The sequence below is a fragment of the Rattus rattus genome, chromosome 1 (assembly GCF_011064425.1).
Source record: "Rattus rattus isolate New Zealand chromosome 1, Rrattus_CSIRO_v1, whole genome shotgun sequence".
Lineage (NCBI taxonomy): Eukaryota > Metazoa > Chordata > Mammalia > Rodentia > Muridae > Rattus > Rattus rattus.
In genome coordinates, this window is record NC_046154.1 from 172752167 (window position 1) to 172774339 (window position 22173).

The 22173-nt window shown below is 44.0% G+C and overlaps 1 protein-coding gene across 1 annotated transcript in view; it reads left to right on the top strand.

Annotated features, from left to right (window-relative positions):
• Window positions 1-22173, top strand: part of Ntn4 (netrin 4) — a 114799-nt gene that overhangs the window by 38948 nt on the left and 53678 nt on the right. The window contains exon 3 of the mRNA XM_032911521.1: window positions 7709-7987. Coding sequence (XP_032767412.1) covers window positions 7709-7987 — 279 coding nt within the window. The remainder of the gene's footprint in view (window positions 1-7708; window positions 7988-22173) is intronic.

The following is a 22173-nucleotide window of genomic DNA, read 5'->3' on the forward strand; positions in this document are numbered from 1 at the left end:
AATACATGTAAAAAACATTTTAAAAAACCCTTGTTTTCCTTCAGGAGGGCTGTCTTTTTAAAGCGAAGGTACCAACAGTGTGTTTTGGAGGTTATAATTCGTGGAGAACTAAGATGCATAGCAGCAGTGATGCAAAGGGTGGGGGATAGGAGTGCCTTGCCGTGATTTTATTATACGTAGCTGAGCTGGGATCTATGACCATCCTGGTTAGGCTTTGATGTTTCATTAACAGTCACTTCAAGGGTTGAAAGGTACAGATATCCTTATTATAGGCATACATCGACTGGATTATATGTTTAAAAAGGTCAGTTGAGCTGTCTGCGAGAATCCTGCTTAACTGTGAGATCCAACCAAAGCAAAAGGACAGCATAAGATATATTTCTGAACGAAGAGAGCAGATAATAAAGTAGACTTTAGGTCAAAGACCATTATTAGACTTAAAAAGAAACATTTCATATTGATAAAGGAATTCATTACAAGAATATAACGATCTTAACTATTTATGAACCCCAAAACTGTGCTTTGAAATACATAAAGCGGAAATCGCACATGTACAGAGACACAGACATGATGATTTTTATATTTGGAAAGGTCATGGCCCTTTCAAAGAATTTTTATCAAGGCAGGCCAACATATTGGATCATACCTAACACGCATGTCAATAAATGTGAAGTGACATTATATAAATGTTCTCTGACCACAAGAGAGTTAAACTAGAAAACCAACAACAAGAAGACATCTTGGGAAGTCACATATTCTTGAATAACTCACAAGTCAAAGAAGAAATCAGAAGTATGTTTGGACTGAGTGAAAATGAAGGTGTAGCCAACGGAACAGAGGGAGGAACTAAAGACGCTCTCGGGGGGGGGTCGCGCAGCTGCCTCAGGTTCTACTCTCAGAAATGGCTGTAAGAAGAGCATGTGAGCCACATGATGGTGCAGCCTTCAATCCCAGCCCAGTGCTTGGGAGGCAGAGACTAATGGATCTCTGAGTTCAAGGCTAGCCTGGTCTGCATCGTGAGCTCCAGGACAGCCAGGGCTGATCTGTTACACCCAGACACCCTGTCTTGAGTGGGGGAGGAGGGGGGGGACCAGGAGAATGAGCAGGAAGGAAGGAGGAAGGAGGAAGAGGAAGAGGAAGAGGAGGAGAAGAAAGAGAGAGAGAGAGAGAGAGAGAGAGAGAGAGAGGGGGAGAAAGGAAGGAGGGAGGAAGGAGGAGGAAAAGGAGGAAGTGGTGGTGAACCCTGGTTTGAGCGAAAGCAAGTGACAGTAAGGAAATGGGAATACAATAGACCCAAATGCAGCTTCTTTGAGCATAAACCCCTCATATGCTATAGAAGAGAGGGAAGCCATAAAGTCAATATGAAATGTAACACATATTTATATAGATATTAATAAATTCAGTGTTCTGTAATTCTCATTTTGAGTTTGTAGTTTTACCAGGCTACACATTATATATATGAAATCCTCAAAGACTGATTCAATAGGAGTTTTTAAAAGTTAAAAGAACAACTTGCTTTCTTAGTTCTAAGTCTAGTCCCTGTTGTTTTTTTCTTAAGATTTATTTATCTATTATATATAAGTACACCGTAGCTGTCTTCAGACACACCAGAAGAGGGCATCAGATTCCATTACAGATGGCTGTGAGCCACCATGTGGTTGCTGGGATTTGAACTCAGGACCTCTGGAAGAGCAGTCAGTGCTCTTAACCACTGAACCAGCCCTTTACTGCTCTTTTAAAAATGAAATTTGTAGGGGTTGGGGATTTAGCTCAGTGGTAGAGCACTTGCCTAGCAAGCGCAAGACCCTGGGTTCGGTCCCCAGCTCCGAAAAAAAAAAATGAAATTTGAGGAACGGTTCATTCATTCATTTCTCTAACAGTAACTATGAAATGCTATCATGTGCTAAGTCTATGGGGCATGGCCATAGCTGTTACTCAAGCGAAATCCCAACTCTCTGAATGTCCAGTCTCATGTATACCAACAGGCAATAAGACACCGACAAGGAGTCCCCCAGCAACTGCCATCCTGGACCAAGATCCAAGACCAGAGTGGGCTTAGAACATTCCCAAGATAGCGACTGGAAAGTACCATCAGTTTTTAATGTGATCACGATTTCTGGAGGGCAGACTGATTTTCTTGCGATCTCTGCCCCTCCCCTTCTCTCTCTCCCCTTTCTCCCTTTCCTTCTCCCTTCCACCAGCCTACACATTAAACGTGAAGTCTGGGGCAACCCATAAGACATCGTTGGAAGAGCACCTTCACCGTTGTGCCCCTGATGCTTGTTTAATTCTTATCCTGTTCATACTGCCTTAAACAGTTCCCAGTTCGAAGCACAAAAAAAGACATAGAATGGTGTTTTTACTAATTCTCAGTATAGTGCCTCATGTGGGGGTGGTGTGTGTGTGTGTGTGTGTGTGTGTGTGTGTGTGTGTGTGTGTGTGTTTATAAGAGACGAGGGGTTTGTTTTGGCTTAGGCTACAAGAAGATAAAACCCATCCTGGTGGGGAAAGTTTGGCAGCAGGAGAAAGAGGCTGCTGGTCACACTGTATCAGCAGCAAGATATCACGGGCCGCTCCACTGCAAGGCTTGTCCATAGCTACCAGCTTCCTCCAACTATAGTCCTGTAGATGGGAAAATTCCAGAAAAGAAAGAGAATCTAGCCCGTCCAGATCTCTTTAAGGATTACTTTCTAACACTAGGGCATAAGAAGAACCTGAGGTGAGAATCTACAGCCACAGGTTAGGGATCCTAGCTTCACAGGACAAGTCCAGGGTGGTGGTACACGCCTTTAATCTCACCATTCAGGTGACAGAGACAGGTGGATCTCTGTGAGTTCAAGGCCAGCCCGGTCTACATAATGAGCTCCCAGGACAGTCAGAGCTACCCAGCGATACTCTTGATAAACAAACAAAGAGGAGGGGGAGGGGAACTCAGGCAAGACCAGGGTGAAGGGTCCAAGATTCATTCGGAAGGGCAGATGTTTTTAAATGATGTATTTTTCTTTGCTCCACGGATTTTACTTGGAAGTTAGGAAGAAGCCAGGGAAGCCCACGTTTCACTTACAGCGTTGTTCATTGTATTCGGTTACGTGGAGAAGGAAACAGCTTCATGGCCTAACAATAGCAACCTCGCTAAATAAATTATGTCATCTGTACGGCGGCATTCTGAGCGGGTTTGCTTTTAAACGGTACAGCAAGACCTCTCACTCTCTCCTCTGCATCAGAATCGGGCCCTCTGAAAGTCCGATTGCTCAGCCAACCTCCCAGAGTCGCCGATGTAGTTGGCTTGAGAGAGAGCGGACTCAAGAATTTGCTTTTCTAACAAATTCTCCAGGGACTTCCCTTTCAGAACTACTGATGTAGCAGCACAGTTCTTGACTTGGAAGAATACCCAGCAACTGTACAGAGTTTGGGTTTTTTTTTTCCATTATGTACTGGAGTTTAGAGGGAAGGATCTTATTAAGTTCTCTTACTGAGATCTTGTTCCTGGCTGGCTTTGGTGACGCACGGTGTGGGCTCTTCATCGTCTTCTAAAGTTTGAGTGGCATACTTTTCTGTAAGGAGAAGAATGCCGATAACTAAAACACAATAAAATTACTTAATTTAAGGGAAAAAGAATCACGAGGCACTGGGCATTGGCTCTAGCAGGCTGGGGAAGGGCTTAATCTTGCTTAGGAGTCCTTGTACCTGGCTCTAAAAGTGCCCCTGTTGGGAGTTATGTATTCAGAAGCAACCAGAGGCAGATCAGTGATGGATGGACCCACGGCATCTACCCTTCTTCATGGGGACAAAACCAGGAGAGGCTTCTGGGAAATGGACGGCTTCCACAGTGCCTTTCTTCTCTTCAGTAGTGGTACACAGGCTTCTTCTGGGTGGGACCCAAGGGCCACCTGCCAGGACTTCGGAGCATCTGGATTGGCTCTCATTTTGTTTCCTGATATAGGCTAGATCCCCTTCCCAGAGTATCAGATTAAGGTGTCTCCTCTCTGGGAAAAAAACAAAAAAAGATTTCATGGTTTAAATTCCCATTCCCCTTTGTGTCTGTGGCACTGCTCCGTCTCCTTTCCAGCATGCAGCCTCGGGGGGTCACGATGTCCCTTCCCTGCTGATATCAGCCTGCCAACTGTGGAGTCATGCACACCCAGCACAGAGCCGCCATTCAGCCTCCCTGGGCTGGGTTCAGGAAGCAAAAGGGCCTCTAAGTTTCCCCAAACCTTGACAGATCTTCCTCCCCCTGTGCTGGTGCTAAACAACTCTCAGGGTGAGAGGGGTGGGGTGGGGACAGGGAGACAGGGAAAATGTCAAGGGTAAGCACGTGGCCGGAACTGAGCCCAAACAGCTGCCACCAATATCCAGGAAAAGGAAGGGTGGGCAGACAGCACAGAACACAGTACCAGCTCCCCAGTGGGCATTGCTTACCCAGCTCATGCCTCTCTCTGCCTGCATGAGGAGATAACAGAAACGCTAGTGTCCAGGGGTGACATGTGGAAAACCGGTCTCATTTACAGTTCGCTCCACGATGTCTCCAGCTTTGGAGAGCTCTGTCGTTGGGACTTTCAAAATATGAAATGCGTTCTGATTTCCGTCTTTAAGAAGCAAACTTCGTCCCTTCCACGATGACTCTGAATTAGGTGACATACGATTTGTTCCGCTCTGTGTCATTTTTCAACAACTTTAAAATGTGGGTGGGAATGGGCTAGAATCCTTTCAAGATGAAATGGGTCCAGTTTGAGATGTTAAGACGTAACTAGAAGTGCATACATTGTTAGATAGTAGCAAATGCAGCCTTTGTTTCTCCTGTCCTTTCTTACCCCTTTGAGGCTGCATTGTGGAATTTGGCACTGGGTCTCCACTGGGGTCTCCGGACAGACAGAGGGTGCTCAGAACTCACTATTACTCAGATGCAGAGGGTAGTTTTGTAATTAAGTAACTTACCAAAAGATACATTAAACAAAGCACCAGGGTGGTTCTTGTGACACTGGGACTATCCCCAAGATGTTTTCAGTCTATCCTGGGAAGACAATGGATCAATAAACAGTTATAAGAAGACTTTCAGGTACTAAGTACTGGTACTATAGGTACTGTTTATGGCTTAGGTACCATAAGTACTACTAATAAAGAGCTATAAACAGACTGTTGGGTACTAAGTATGAGTACTGTAAGTACTAACAATAAAGAGCTGTAAGTAGACTGTCCGGCACTAAGTACAAGTGCTATAAGTACTAAGGACCAAAATCAAACAGGGCCATTGAAAGACTGCTTTATTCTGAAGAAAATAGGTCTTTGGCAGGGTGGAGGGGAGGATGGATGGTTAAGCAAGAGTGTGAAGTAATTCAGCTTTCTTTTTTATAATGGAAATCATTCTGCCTGTTGTATAAAGGCCAAGTGTCCACTGAATCCCGTGCCAGGAACTGATACGCTTTATTGAGAGCAGTTTTATCCTCACAGACATGGAGGCATGGTTCTCCAGAGTTGATCCCTGCCTTTTCAGGTGTTTGCTATAAAATACATTTCTTCTCTTTTTTTCCTTTCTTTTCTTTCCTTCCTTCCTTCCTTTCTTTCTTTTTTTCTTTTCTTTTTTTTTTTTTTGGTAATGGTGGGGGTGATATATAGTTTCTCTGTGTAGCCCAGGCTATCCCAAAACTTGTTCTGTAGACCAGGCTGGCCTTAAATTCAAGGATCCATCTGCCTCTGCCTCCCAGAACTTTAATTAAAAGCTTATGCCCTCCGCCCCCATGCCCAGCTATTTTTAAAAAATATTTACAGTGTTATTTTTTTTATGTGCCTGAGTGTTTTGCTCTCACCACCTATGTGTCTGGTGCGTGTGGAGTCCTGTAAAGGGATTGGATGCCCTAACACTGGAGTTATAGATGTTTGTGAGCTGCCACGTGGGTGTCGGGACCTGAACTTGGGAGGTCAACAAGCGCTCTTAACTGCTGGGCCATCTTTCCACAAACCACCCCCCCTATCTATTTCTAAAAATGATAATTTTATATCTAAAGCATACCTTAAGAAAATTTCATTTTCCTAAAAAAGCCACTTGGATACATTTTCCCTGAGTGGTAGTTTTTCTGAAGCCTACATCTGATAATTATTTTTGTGCTACGTAGTTATCAAAATATCTCTGCTTTTTAATTTATTGCTGTTAGGGCTTTTAAGTCCTTAGAGCCATCCCAAAGGATACCCAATGCCTCAACACACCTAGTGGCCAAAATTGCCTAAGACTTTATTCTATGTCCTTATAAAATCTGGGTAATAAGCATGCATTCCAAATACTGTTTCATGAAACACTCTACTCCAGGAGCTCTTCTCTCCCTTGGCTTCCATTGTCCTCTCCTACCAACCTTGCTCCCCTGAGTGACAGGAAAAGTGGGGACTGCGTAGCACCCATGCCTGAGGCACTGTATGACCCCTGTGAGTCCATCTGTAACCTGCACAACAGAAGCGACCTCATGTTTTAAAATTTATTTATTATATATGAGTACACCATTCCTGTCTTCAGACATGGATCCCATTACAGATGGTTGTGAGCCACCATGCGGTTGCTGGGATTTGAACTCAGGACCTCTGGAAGAGCAGTCAGTGCTCTTAACCGCTGAGCCATCTCTCCAGCCCAGAAGCAACTTCGTTAACATAGTGAGTGTATTTAACCCTGATCGGAGCGATATGCAGCAGCTTGACCAGACGCTGTTCTCCCTACACTTGGACTTGAATGACTTCCGAAATCAGTCGGCCCTCAAGGGCAGTGCATTGACTGCCTGTAGGGATGCTCTTTCAGAAAGTGCCACAAAGCATAGAAGGCAGTTCCAGAAAAGGATAACCGAAAATAATCGTGTAATTGCAAGAATGGTCCCAATCGCTAAGCGATTCGTCCTTTGGAAGGGTCAAAGATCACTCAGAAATACAAGGCCGTGGGTCTTGACTTTATAGCTGCTTTCCAACTGGCCCTCTGTTTGATTTCTGACTGGGTATTTGTTTACGGCAGTGGCAGGCATCAAGCCTAAGGCCTCCCTTGTGCTAAGCACACACTCTGCTATAATCACTGCCCTTACTTCGTACGATCTGTTCCGCTCTGGGAATGACACGACCTCTTTAGACTCAGCTCAGATATGCTGCTACTTCCTCCCGTTGGCTCCTAATAGTGCAAGTGACCCCACCACAGCCTCCCAAGGCCTCCCTCTCTGTTCGTCTGTCCGCCATTTGTCTTCGGGTCTCTCCAGCCACTCTTTCCTTGGTCTCCCGTTTACACTGACATTGTTAGTTTGGTTTTTGACCCCGACTCCTCTTTAGGCTTCCCTCACTGGTCTTGAACTCTTGGCTCACGTGATATTCCTGCCTATTTGTCACCATGCCTGGCCTATGGTTCTTCCTGAAATAAGTCAAGCGTGGCTTTGCTGCACGGCCCGGAAGCTGGCTGTTTCTTCTGCCCAGTATGCTCTTCCCGCACGGCCACCTTCATCAGAGCCAAAGTTCTGTTGGTTGTACATCATTCCCATCTGGGCTCCATAAGCTGTACACCTGTGCCTTAAAATAACAGGGTGGCTCTCCTCCAGGTGTGATCAAGGTCTGAAAGCCTCTGGTTATCTTATCATTGGCAGATAACGAAGGGTAAAAAAAAAATCAAACCAGGACTGCACTGGGCAAACAATCCGGGGTGTGCCCACAGCCTGTATGCACACACACACATGGTGTTTTCTTCTCTTTACAGGTTATTTTCAGAGCCCTGTCACCACCATATGACATAGAAAACCCTTACAGTGCCAAAGTACAGGAGCAGCTGAGGATCACCAACCTCCGCGTGCGGCTGCTCAAGCGACAGTCCTGCCCTTGTCAGAGAAACGACTTGAACGCAAAGCCTCACCATTTCACACACTACGCCATCTATGACTTCATTGTCAAGGGCAGCTGCTTCTGCAACGGCCACGCCGACCAGTGTTTACCTGTGGAGGGCTTCAGACCCGTCAAGGCCCCAGGAGCGTTCCACGTGGTAGGCAAAACAAACCAGAAGCTACCTTCCGGCCTTGGGGGCTAGGGTCTTGAGTTCCCAGGGTTGGTGTCTGCTTCCCTCACGATGCTTGTTTCCTTCTCCGCTAGCTGCCCCTCCAACTCTCTGCTCATCCCACAAAGCACTATTCACTTGTGTTTGAAACCTCAACTTTGGGATAATACTCAAGTACAACTAGATTCCTTAGGAGGTATCCAGGTTTTTGTTTTTTGTTTTGTTTTTTTTAATGCTGTGACCTTTGGATCTAAAGTATGAGGTGAGTGGTACTGAGAGGTTGGCAGGATACCACACACAAGCCACCTGTGGCAGTAAATAGGAGACATTGTTGAGATCATGGAAAACAAGATGCATGATTCAGTATCTGGTGGCTTGGCTGCCCAGCAGTAGGAGGAATAGCAATTCTCTGCAAGGAGCTGCCTGAAGTCCCTTTACCCAGAGGCAGAGTTAACCTCTCCTACTTCTGTGTTCCCAGAACACAAATGCCTTCCCTCCACTTCCCCTCGAAGGCACCTGTGTGCTCACCCCAGCATGCCCTCTGTCTCCCTTTGAGATTCTAACTTCCAGGGAGCTGGGTAGGATTTTCAGGATGTCCATATCCACACCACCCTGCACGGTCCCTGAGCTCGAGGCAGGTGCTCAGTAAGTATCAGAACGCAGGTAGAAGAAGGGTTTTGAAGTCATGGGTTTCGCTGTGACATTTTTCACACCTGTGGGCCGTTTTTCACACCTGCTGCGTTATTTATACTTCCTGCTTATTCAGCCCTCCCCTCCCGTTCTACCCCTCTCCGTCTTCACACTTACTCTATTTACCCTCTCCTTAGAACTGTTTCCTCCCCAAATAGTATCCATTCTACTTATTCTCCTGTCCTACATGTGTGTGTGTATACATATATGTGTGTGTGTGTATGTGTGCATGTGTGCGTGCACATGTGAATACAAACCTAGATTCTGCACAGGGGAGAAGACATGCTACTATCTTTATGAGCGTGGCTTGTTTTGTTTAGCACCATGATCTCCACTTCCATCCGTTTTCCTGCAAATGTCACACCCTCATCCTTTATAGGGAATAGAACTCCATGGTGCCCGTGCACTTTGTTCTCGCTACCCGCCAGTTGCAGATGGTCATCCAGGCTGGTCTGCTCTCCTGGCTATCCTGAAGGCACTCAGTTCTTTAATTTCACACACACCCACCCAAGCAATAGCAAAGGAAAGCACAGCAGCAGCAACAAAACCAAACAGAAGACCTTTACAGTAAGAAGGCTGAGGAACTTGGGCATGGGGATGTGCACTTGTAATATGAGCGCTCAGGAGGCTGAAGCCAGGAATGCTGCAAGTTCAAGGTCAGTCTGGGCTACATAGTGAGACCTTGTCACAAAACACAAAACAACTCAGAGTATCTATGTGACATCACATAAAGGGTAGGTTGTTCAGTTCCTTCTTTATCCTGGTCCTGATGTAGGACAGACTATCAGAGATCATGGACTGGTCACCCACCAGGACACTGTGCTAATGGGGCTGCGTTGCTGGGGCACAAAGCATCGTGGGTAGGGTAACACAGATGAATGGGGGAGTGGTCAGAGAGTAACAGGATAGAGACGTTTACTTCTAAAGGTGAGTTTAGTGCTCCCCAAATTGAAAAAGAGGGGGTTGCAGCTTTATGTAGCCAGTACCTACTGGTTTCTAGGCAGTGAAAGACCTTTGAAGTGATACTGCTGCAAATGAAGAGCAGAATAGTTTTGTTTCTCTCAGTTAATTTTCTTCAGGTATGATTCAAATAAAAGTGACCCGGATGCTCCAGAGACAAGCATCTACTCCATCAAGGATGCCCAACGTTTTAGCTTCTCTCGGCCAAATGTTGTCATCTGCAAAGTTTCTTTTCTTCTTCTTCTTCTTCTTCTTCTTCTTCTTCTTCTTCTTCTTCTTCTTCTTCTTCTTCTTCTTCTTCTTCTTCTTCTTCCTCTTCTTCTTCTTCTTCCTCTTCTTCCTCCTCCTCTTCTTCCTCTTCCTCTCTCTTCCTCCTCCTCCTCCTCTTCCTCTTCCTCTTCCCTCCTCCTCTTCCTCTTCCTCTTCTTCCTCTTCTTCCTCTTCCTCTTCCTCTTCTTCTTCTTCTTCCCCCCTCTCTGCCCTTACTACCCTCTCAACTTCCTCCCCATGCCCTGAATAAACTCTATTCTATACTATACCATCTTGTGGCTGGTCCCTCAGGTGGAAGGGATGCCTCAACATGGGCCCTCAGAGGTACCCCTTTCCCCCACACCTCATCACACATCTATAGAACATATCCCCCCTCTCTTTATCTTTTTATAAACACTTGGGGGGGAATTCATAATATTTTTAAACACTTTTTTTTTTTACTTTTGTGCTGGGCCATATTTATAGGTGTAGCAGAATACATGCTGCCTATGGGCTACAGGCGAACATCTGTCATTAGAAAATGTGAGAGGGAGAATGCTCACACATCCCTACCATTAAATCTGGTGGATTATATAGGAAGGTACACAGGCCCTTGACTGACTTGCCGTCCAAGCCACTCAAGACTACTTCAGCATAGTTCTGAGCAACATGGCACAGAAGGGGGGCTCGATGAGTGTTTGTAGAATGAATGACCTTTTAAACAACTGACTTTCTCACTGGGCTCGGTGACATGCGAAGTCAGACCAGTCAGAGCATTCAGGAAGCAGAGGCAGGCAGGTCCGTGTGAGTTTGAGGCCAGCCTGGTCTACAAAGCGAGTTCCAGGAGAGCCAGGGCTACACCGAAAAAAACCTTGTCTCAAAAAGCCAAGACCAATGGACTGAACAAACAGTTGAGCATCTCTTACTAACCAGACTAACTGGACAAGGCAGAACCTTCATGTGCATGCATTAGAAAACGGTGTTTCTTTTTCTTTTAAATAGGTCGTCTGGTTGTAAACTTTCAAAGGTTTAGTACACCTTCCTCGAAGAAACCCTCTATAAGGTTTTTCTTCATCCTGTTGAAATCCATTTGGGATTTTACAGGTACCTTAAAGTAAAATGATTCTAGATGATATTCTATCAGAAGGAGAATCACCCAGACAAAAAGGAGCCGAGTCGCTGAGTAGGGAAGATATGTAGTGAGTGTCTGTCCATGTCAAAGGGATGCTGGAGTGAGAGGCCCCATTCTATAGGAAGATCCCAGGGAACGGAGACCTGGTTTTTTCTATAGTTTCAGGCTACTTTGATGTTGAAATCCATTTCATTTGAAAATGGTCCTAGTTTCTCGTGTCTCTTTCTGTTTTCACACAGGTTAAGTTTCTGCTCAGGTAGACCATTTTACCTTAACTAAGCATGTGCCTGACTGAGCCAGACCAGGCCAGGCCAAACCTGGAGCCTAACCAGGGCAAATGGTGGAGGCTGTTAGTGTCCAGGGGTCTGATGTCACAAGGATCCCTTACCTGCCTTTAAAAACAGAAACATTCATAAGCACTCTGCACTGAAATGGCTGGATATCTGCTTGAGAGCAATTCTATTTTTAGCTACTATTTTCTGGATCACGAAGACTTAGTGATGAAGCCTGAAAAACTTCTTGAGATCAGAAATATTTGGGATGTTGGAAAGTTCACATATATGTAATAGGAGCATGGGAACGGAGTTCGAATCCAAACATGAAATACATTTATATTTAATGCAGACCTTATGCACAGAGCGTGAGGACCATTTTACACGGTAGTTCCAACTCATCCATGCCTTGGCCATAACCTGTCACATAGATTATGGGTAGAAACTTATACTTGTATCATCTTACTGCTGCCCAGAAAGTCCTGATTCTGGATTTTAGAATTTTGGATTAGGGGTGTTTAACTCATTTTAAATTTGGAAGCGTGGGCTGAGGAGATGGCTCAGTGTTTGCTGAGAAAGCATGGGGGGCGGGGCTGAGTTTTGACCCCTAGAGTCCATGTAAAAGGCCCCAGGTTCTGGGAGGAGTAGAGATAGGTGGGTCCCTGACCTCATTGGCCAGGAAACCCAGCTGAATAGCGCGAGCTCCAGGTTTGGCTAGAAACTCGGCCTCAAAAATAACACAGAGAGCAACCTGGGGAGACACCACCCAGTGTTGACCTCTGACCTCCACATGCTTGCACACACATGCACCCGCACACCACATGCATACAAATCCTAAGTGTGGAAACGGTCATCTCCTTTGATTTGTTGAGGTCTCCTTCTTGGGTTGCTTAAGTGAGCAAAGGGCATATTAGAAGAAAAAACCGTTGACCTTGGTGGCACACAGTCATAAGAACAATTGGTTCTCCATGTGTGCGCGTGCGTCCACCCCACGTATCCAGATGACTGGATTTCTGGAATGACATCTGGCCTGATGAAAGGCATGCACCACCACTGCCTGGTCAAATGCTAGTCTTTCTTAGGCCACCTTATTATAGGTAGATCGTTCTAAAAGTGCAGCCGGGTTGGGGGATTTAGCTCAGTGGTAGAGCGCTTGCCTAGGAAGCGCAAGGCCCTGGGTTCGGTCCCCAGCTCCGAAAAAAAGAACAAAAAATAAAATAAAATAAAATAAGGTGGGACCTGAAGAGATAGCTCAGTGGTTACTTGCTGTTCTTAAAGAAGACCAGGGTTTGCTCTGCAGAACTCACATGGCAGCTCACAACTGTCTGTAAGTTCAGTTCCAGGGGATCTGACACCCCCACACAGACATACATGCAGGCAGAACACCAGTGTTCGTACTATAAAATAAATACATCTTTAAAACAAAGTGACTCTCTTTAGCACAGGTTTTTTTTCCCTATAGGAGTGGCTTATAGACAGTGCAAATCCTTAGACTCGATCTCTGACCAATGGAACCAGAAACTCTGCAGACAGGACCTGAGCGTCTGTTGAGCAGGAAGGGTTCCCGGCGATTCGGATGCTTGTTGAGGTGTAAGGCCACTGGCTTCAAGACTAAACTGGTTCACACACAGCAAGCAATGTTCCTAGGAAGAGTCACTATAACAGAGTCAGAGTTTCTAGACTAGAACTATTTTTATTATAATTTTTTAATTAGATTTATTTTATTTTATGAATGCTTTGCCCGCATGCGTGTATGTGCGCCCCGTGGATGCCTGTTGGATCGCCTGACTGGCCTTCCCGATGGTTGTGAGCCACCACGCGGATGCTGGGACTCAAACCCCAGTCTTCCACAAGGGCAGCAAATGCTTCTTTGCCGCTGAGCTCTCTCTCCAGCCCCTTGGCTAGAATTCTTAACGGATAGTGGTAGGGAGCCGAGGGAGTTAATGAAAATGATCCCTGCTCTATGTCGTAAGCTGTGTAAGACTGTTGGGTCATTCTCTATTGTTACAAGAAAGATTCCAGTAGTAGGGCAGTTCTATTCTTTCAAAACGAAGACCATCTCCCCCCACTTCCCAGATCCACTCCATCCACACACACCCCGCTTCCCAGATCCACTCTATCCACTCCACCCCACTTCCTGGATCCATTCCATCCACCTCCTCCTACTTCCTGGATCTACTCCATCTGCCTCTTCCCACTTTCCAGATCCATTCCATTCACTTCCCCCATTTCCCAGATCCACTCTATCCACCCCCACACACACACACACACACACACACACACACACACCACACACACACACACACACACACAGACACACTTCCCAGATCCACTCCATCTGGCCTTTATCCACTGAATTTTCCCTCAACGGTCCCTTTTTCTGGAAGGCAGAGCACTGCAGTGACCACTCATGAGTCCCACCAGGCACCAACCAGACACGAATATGACTCAGTACGGTATTTACCAAGTTACCCCGTCTCTGAACTTCAGCTCTCACGTATATAAGGGTAAGATCTGCTTTCACAGCTACTGTGAGGATTAAAAAGTACGATGGTTTCAGGCTTGGTGGTACACGTCTGTGATCCCAGCCCTCAGGAGGCTGAGGCAGGAGGATTCCAAGTTTGAGGTCAGGCTGGGCTACATGCTGAAACGCTGTCTCAGGAAAACGAACGCAAACAGTAATGGCCGGCGTCCACGCTAGGGTAAACACTACTTTCTTCGTCGTTCTTGGCGCATGGCAGGATGTCAGCCACCTCTACCGTTTTTCCCACAACGCTTCTTCCCAGTCGTGGCAAAAATAAATCAAAGCATATGGGCAACTCGATGTGTTTACAAGGCCAGGGATTTTGTGGCACGGGAAACTGTACTTTGACTCCAGCCTGCTGAGAGCCCAGAAATTATGTGACGTTGGCCGACCGTTTCTTCTCTTCGCAGCTGCGGAGGGCTGATTTGGCTCCCGTTTCTCTAGTGGCTGATGGGTTTACAGCTGTTGGACGACTGCAATAAAAAGGAACATGGAATTTTTTTTTTAAACCGAAATATCCAATCCACTGGATGAAAACCAGTGACCCTTGAGAACCATGGAGAATTATTTAAATGCCTTCAGCTATGCTTGTTGGAGCGGGTTTAAATTTCACAATGAGAGAAACTCATTTGAACAAAGAGGGTCAGTATTTTGACTGATTTATTGGGTCAGTATCTTGACTAATTTCTTCTAAATTTAAGAGTGAACACGGAGATTTGGGGCACTGCATCAGCTGCGTCTGTGGAGGCATGTTTGAGAATCATTCACGTGTTTTTATTTTGATACGCCTCTCTCTCTTTTTCCCCCCTGCAATTGAATATAAGTACAGTTATCTGTCTGCCCAACTCATGTATCACAAATACAGAACAGTTTTAAGTCCATAGTTTACATCTTCCTTCAAAAATTTCCTGTGTTCTATAAATAAGCCAAAAATATCATCAGGGAGCTGGAGAGATGGCTTAGTGGCTAAGAGCACGGACCGTCACGCAGAAACCTGGGTTCTCTTCCCAGCACCTCCATGGCTGCTTACAACAGTCTATGACTCTAGTCCCAGGGGATCCAGTACCCTCATCTGGTCTCTGCAGGCACCAGGCATACATGTGGTTTACATGCATACATGTAGGTAAAACAGTCATGCACACAAAATTAAGAGGAAAAGAATGAATAAAAAGTAAATGGTGTAAATGTATAGCATATAAAAGTATATACTATGTTATGCTATATATGTATACATACACATACACACACAGACACACACACACATATATATATACATATACATATATATATAATATCAGAAAACTTTACTCTTTAAGATCTTATGGAAAAGAACAAAGTTTAAAACAGTATGTTATTAAATGAGATGACTGAGTTGATAATTTTTAAGTCTTTTTTTTTTAACAGTAAGATACATATCCACATTTGGAAGTGAACATCTGTAACTTGGTTTGAGATCTCACCATAGAAAAAACAAGCTACTGTGGACTATAAAGACTAATATCTACCACTTACTAGACGCTGTAGTGCAGCAAGGCTTGGGCTATCCTGCTGACAAGCTATTGAGTTTAATCTTCATAACAGCTGTCCAACTCACCCCCATCATTTCTTCCCTGGAAGAGAAACGGAAGCATGCAGATGTTTACTGATTTCCCAAAAGCTAGTGAGGGGCAGCCACACCCAACACACCCACCAGTCTCCACGGCTGGTCATCTTACTGTTATTCCGGGAAAGCCAAGCAAGCATCCAGCTTGGGTTAACTGACTAAGAGCAGAGCACAGAAGGGAGGAAGGCTGAGAGGGATGAAGATGGGGTCAAGAGATAGATTATGACAAATGCACCACGAAATAAACCTAGCAAGGTTGGAAGTGTGGACACAACAGGGCAGGGTGCTCTGTGACGCTCTTCCCACGCCCCGTTTCATGTGGTGCTCGACGTAGATTTATATTCTGTTCTGAAGGGGGAGGCCCAAGCATAGAAGAGGGCTTTCCTTTCAGAAGTCATAATTACAGAGCAGTCATTCAGACTTGTTCCCTATCTCCACTTACATGCTAACAACAACAAAGTTTTTTTTCTTTTGTTTTTTTTTTTTTGTTGTTGTTGTTGGTTTTGTTTGGTTTTGTTTTGTTTTTCTGAACAGTGTTTCACTTTTTATTCCTGACTGACTTGGACCTTATTATGTACCCCAGACTGGCCTCAATCTCACAGAGATCTGCCTTTGCTTCCCAATTGCTGGGACTAAAGGTTCACACCACCACGTGAGCCAATTTAAAAGAAAGTTTTATGGAAAGGACTCTTATAGGGATAGGAAACCCATCCAGGCTATCTACATTTAAACATGGAGTCCTAACTTAGCATTGATCTTTCTTTCCCATTCATTCATCTGCCAGTGAAATAGTCCAAAGAAAAAGAAATTTGAAAAGACACAGAGAAAGAGTGTAAGCGATAACTTTGGATAATCTACAAAGTAAGTAATTTACGTGTGGCTGACTTTTAGAGGTTAGGGTAATGGCTCCCTCTCAGTTCATTAGGAAGAGGGTTTTCTGGCTCTGATAGCTGTTACTTCCCTCTGTGGTCCTAAATCAATTTTGCTGCTGACAAAAAGCAACAGCCACCCACTTGTTCCATTTGTCATCCAAATATCTGGACGAAGAATAGGTAATCCTGTCACTGGTGTGAATGATTGAGACGTATTCCTAACATTGAAGATAGAGAAAGCTTTCACATTTTGCCCAGTTAGTGTGAGACCTTTCTCTCTCTCTCTCTCTCTCTCTCTCTCTCTCTCTCTCTCTCTCTCTCTCTCTCTCCTCCCTCCCTCCCTCCTCCCTCCCTCCCTCTCTCATCACCATGGGTACCCCCTCTTCTCCCCCTCCCAGAGTTCCTTCCCCATCCCCTTCCCCTGACAGGGTGAGGGAGTCTTAACCTTCCTGTTCCAACACCCTTGGGTTTTAGACAGCTTCGCCAGCAGTCCTCTGACAACCAGCAGCCACTCAAAGTGATGAGTGATTACTAAGTCTTCAAACTCAGAGGCGTTAAACACTGATCCGCACTCATGAAAGAATTCCTTGTGGGGTTTCCTGCAAGAGTCCTCATGGAATACTTAAGGTGTTTATTTATAGACCTTCAGTTATTTCGCAGCAAGGTAAGGTAAGAGGATGAAAATGCCTGAAAGCTAGACCGCTGACGTCATCGCTGCTGCCTCGAAAGGCGACATGAGGTAGATGGGGTCTCCAGAAGGCTCCTTCTCCTTTTCACCAGCATCATTTGAAGAAAGCGGAGCATGTATACTGGGGTCCAAACTCAGGGACGTAGAGATATGAAACGAGTCTCTAACAGTTTAAACTACTGGAAGTGGGGCCGGAACAAGGCAAATCTGGCATTTCCTTTCTTTAAAGTGCCCCCTAAAAGCATACCTCACTTTGGAAGTTTTCTCATGAACTCTTCCAGCATGGCGTTCTGCAATCCGTACTGTGGATAGCTTAGAGCCCGGAATTGTGCCCAGACCTACAAGGCCTGTTCCCCCACTCTAATAACTTCATCCGGAAGATAAACTACAATATAAGTCCTCATTCCCCCTTGCAAAGAGAATTTTTACTGACCAGGCACACACACACACACACACGTGTACACACATACACTCTCACACATGGGAGTACACACACACAACACATGCACAGGAACACATACATATACACACAAACACATATATGAGCACACATTCATACATGTGCCCACACGCACTCACATACATGTACACACTCATACATGTGCACACATATGCTCACACAATATACACACACTTATAACCGTAGAAGGTAGAGAAAATTCAAAGCCATTTTTTTTTTAATTTCACTTTTGCACCGGGTTTTGCTATGTAGCACAGGCTGGCCTGGAACTCACTATACAATTGACCTCAAACTTCAGCCTCCTGACAACACACCCGTTTTAAATTACAGAGGAACAGAATATTAATTTTGACATTCAATACTCCTATAATGTAATTGAGACTGCAGCTGAGTTAAACCGTGGCAATCTAAATATATAATACAATAAAATAAAGCACGGGTAAGGATATAGACTGTAATATATGTTAAAGCAAATAATAAGCAAATAATACTCTCCATCTAATTCTTTAGATACAAAATATCTGTGATTATAGGATTTGAGGAGGGACAAGGTCTAGACTTGAACTTGGGGCTAACATGATCTTGCTTCAGCTCCCCAAAGAGCCAGGACTGCAGGCATAAGCCACTGCGCCTCCCTGGAAACTGTGCTCTCAAAAACAAAATCAATTACTATCTTTGGCAGAGCTCACGTGCTATCTATAGGAAGTGACTCTATGTGGCTGTACCAGGTGAACATGCCCAACAGTGGGTATCCCTGGAGTTAAGCAGGGTCGGGTACAGTTAGAACTCGGATGGGAGAAAGCGACTATATCTGTTTCACTATTAAATGCTTTACATATGATGCTAATGCTTATGAAGTTCATGAGGAATATTCTCATCCCTAAAGGCATCACTGCCAGGCATGGAATGACGCTGGCTGTGAGCGCTCAGAATGTCCAAGGAGCAGGGGTTTTATTATGTGCCCAAGGTTTTAGAGGGGACATGAAGTTAAAGGGACCATGATGGTGATTATGTTCCCACCAAGCAGGAGATAACACCTGTGGTTGTGGTGCAGGTGTAATTGCATTTGATTCCCACCTGCAATGAAAAGGGAACTTTACTTCGGTCACACTGAGTGCCGACATGGGAGCAGCTACATCCCGCCCAGCTATCCATCTACTTCCGATATTGTGCAAAAATTAAGAATTACCCTCCCCTTGTCAAATAATTGGGTTATTAGAGCCTTTACACAAAATTCCAATAATTCTTCCAGCTGCCCACAGCCCTTTGGAGTGGAACATTACTTACCATTAGTGTTCTCACTACACATTCACCTCACTGCACTGCAGTTAATTGCTTCCATATCCAGCTAAAATATCCGCTTTCACAGCAAAAGCTTGGCCTTTCATACTCTCTAGTATATGGTATGTTAAAAAAAAAATTCTGGATGAAGTGCAGTGTGGTGGTGCATGCCTTTAATCTCAGCACTCAGGAGGCAGGACAAATGGATTTCTGTGAGTTCAAGGCCAGCCTGGTCTACACGGTTAGTTTTAGGGCAGCCAGAATTAGTGAGACCCTATCTCAAAACAAAACAAACAAACAAAAACCACAACAAAAATAAAAAAAATAGCAGCGATAATTCTGAATCAATATATGACTGAATTAATCAGTGGCATTTGAAAATTAAGAGATTCATTTAAGGGAATAATGTTAATATTAATGATAATGGTGAGCTTTGATGATGTCATATATATATGATATATATGATATATATGATAAAGAGAGTAAGTCCTCTCACTTCAAAGCCATGTTTGTGTGTGTGTGTGTGTATATATATATAATATATATATATGTGTGTGTGTGTATAATATATATATGTATATATGTATATATGTATATATATACACAAACCTATGTTGTGGTGGTTATTACTCTGGGGTTTGCTACAGCTCCTTGTTGTCTTTATTTATTATAGGTTTCTTAGATCATATAGTTACCAAATAAAAGACACAAAAACCTTTAGATTTATAATAAGCTTAAACTCATTAGAGCTGGGCAGACATCAAAGCTCTACACTATGTTCTCTATTTCCCTGTGGTAGCCCTGAGATATCAGTTGCCATGTTCTGCCTGGGCTGTTCCACTCCATCAGGCCAACCCTCATGGCCATGTGCTCAACATCCACCTCCCCTATGGTGACTTCCCTTTTCCTTCCTCCTTGCTCTCCTCCTGGGTTCTGCTTGAGACACCAAGCCAAGGTGGGCTCTGCCCACCTTTCTTCTGCCCAGCCCAGGGTGTAGGCATCTTTACTAACCAATCAGGGGTAACTTGGGGGACAAGGTTTATATAGCATATTTGGGTGTGATGCGAGGAGCTCCTTGGGGTGAGGGGCAACCAGATTTTAGGGGCCAGCATTTAGCATTTGAATACATAGCCACACCAGACCAACTCCCTACATATATATATATATGTGTGTGTGTGTGTGTGTGTGTATATATATATATTTTTTAGTCCTCTTAAAAACAAATAGGGCCAACATTTATGTCATCTTTATAAATAGGAAGCTATATTTTGTTACAAAAACTTTGTCTATGATTATTGAGAGGGGGAATTAAGAATTCCTTGTAACTAATTGCAAGGTTCTTTTATTTACTTTGTGGCCCATAATGGTAAGAAGAGAATCCTATGTCCCCAGAGCAGTGGTTCTCAACCTGTGGGTCAGGACCCTTCCAAGTGTCACATATCAGATATCCTGCATATCAGATACTTAACATTATGATTTATAGCAATAGCAAAATTACTGTTATGGTTGGGGGGTCAGCACAACATGAAATGTTTTAAAGGGTCCCAGCATTACGGTGGTTGGGAACTGTTGGACTAGAGTTTCATATAGACTGTTTATTATTGTCAGTCAATTATATATTATGAAAGTAATACAGAAAAACAAAAATGTAGTTTAGGATCATCTCAAAGAGAGTAAGTCCTCTCATTTCAAAACCATGTAACCATGCAGATACTAACAGTGGTCAGAGGCACACTTCTTCAGAGAATTCTAAGTTATCTTCAGTGTTTCTAACTTCTAAATTGCTCCAAAGGATATTAAGGGAAACTATGTAGCTAATTTCGGATACCCCCATTGTTTTTTCCTCTCTTGCTCTTTTGCTGTTGCTTGAATGTATCAATTGAACAAAATAATCGTCATCATGACATTTCCATCTACCCAGGGGACACCCTTCCATCTGGTGCCATTCTTGGTCTTAAACTATTTCTCAGGGTAGAGCTGGAATAGAAATTCTTGGAACATTTTTTAATGTGATTATTCAAAAAACAAAAAGGATTTGTTTTTATTTCATCTCTAATGGATTTTAATTATAACACACCACTCCAGCCTTGATTTACCTTTTTTCCCCATAACATTGTGTGTGTGCACATGGTGGAAGGGGATTTTCCACAGCGGCCAGAAGAAAACATTGAACCCTCTCAAGCCTGAGTTTCAGGCCTTTGTTAGCCGCTCAGTGTGCATGCTGGGGACCTAGTTACAGCTCCCCAAAAAGAGCAGCAAGCACTGTGAAACCTCAGATGATTTCTCTGGCCCCAGAAGTCATAGAATTTCTTTACCAAAAAACCCAGAATGAATTATTAATATAAAGACATAAATTATCTTAAATACATCATCTATCCTGGTTTTGTACTTAAACTTATTGTACTAGATCATTTTAAATTCTTTTCCCTATTCCTTAACAGTTTCATACCTTAGAAGTTTGTGTTTCTAATCAAGATAAACCTTTAAATGTTTTTCTCCTAGGCTTTGCACTATTAAAAAAATTGCACCTATTAGAAAAAAGAAGTTATACTGTTTTATTAAGGAAAAAGAGAATAGTATGTTCTTGTTCGTGCAGGTTTATTCTAACTCAGATCAAGAATGACTCTACAATCTGAAACTAACTAACCTCGGGGTTAGTTTAACATTGGACAATCAACCAGTGTAATATGCTATAATCATAAACAAAAGGCAAGATCTATCTGATCTTCTCAATAGGCATGGGGAGAGCATTTGACAGAAATCCAACATCATAAGTAGCGAGGAGAAGCTCTCAGTAGACTAGGAATGGAGAGGCCACCCTGAGCGCAGTGAAACTGTCTACATTGAATGGCGGACACAATGCTGAAAACCAGGGCTATCCCTCCACTGTGGGGATCACACGAGTATGGCTGTTCTCATTGCCTGTTTAACTTTGTGCTAAAAACTCCAGCCTAGGCAATTAGTAGAGAATCAGAGACAAAAGGCACTCAGATTGGTAGATCTGAAACTCATGCCCATGCTCAGAGGCCTAGAGTTCCAGTTGCAGAGAGCCTGAGACCCTGTCTCAGAAAACAAAAACAAAATAAAACAATACAACAACAACAACAACAAAATGCTATTCAGTAACAAAGGACATAATAGTAAGGTAGTCACAAAAATATTTGGACCCCTACTATGTACCATTTGTAAAAGGTAACTCAAATGGACCAGGATGCCCAAACTCAGGGCTAACATCCTATGTTCTTAGAAGGAAACACAGGTTAACTGTGACTTTGCATTGGGTGATGCTTTGTGACACTCAAAACGACAAATAACAATAGCTAAGTAAGTAAGCAAGCCAGGCAAGGTGGTGTACACCTTTAATCCCAGCACTCAGGAAGCTGAGACAGATAGATTTTTATGAGTTCAAGGCCAGCCTACTCTACATAACAAGTTCCGGGACA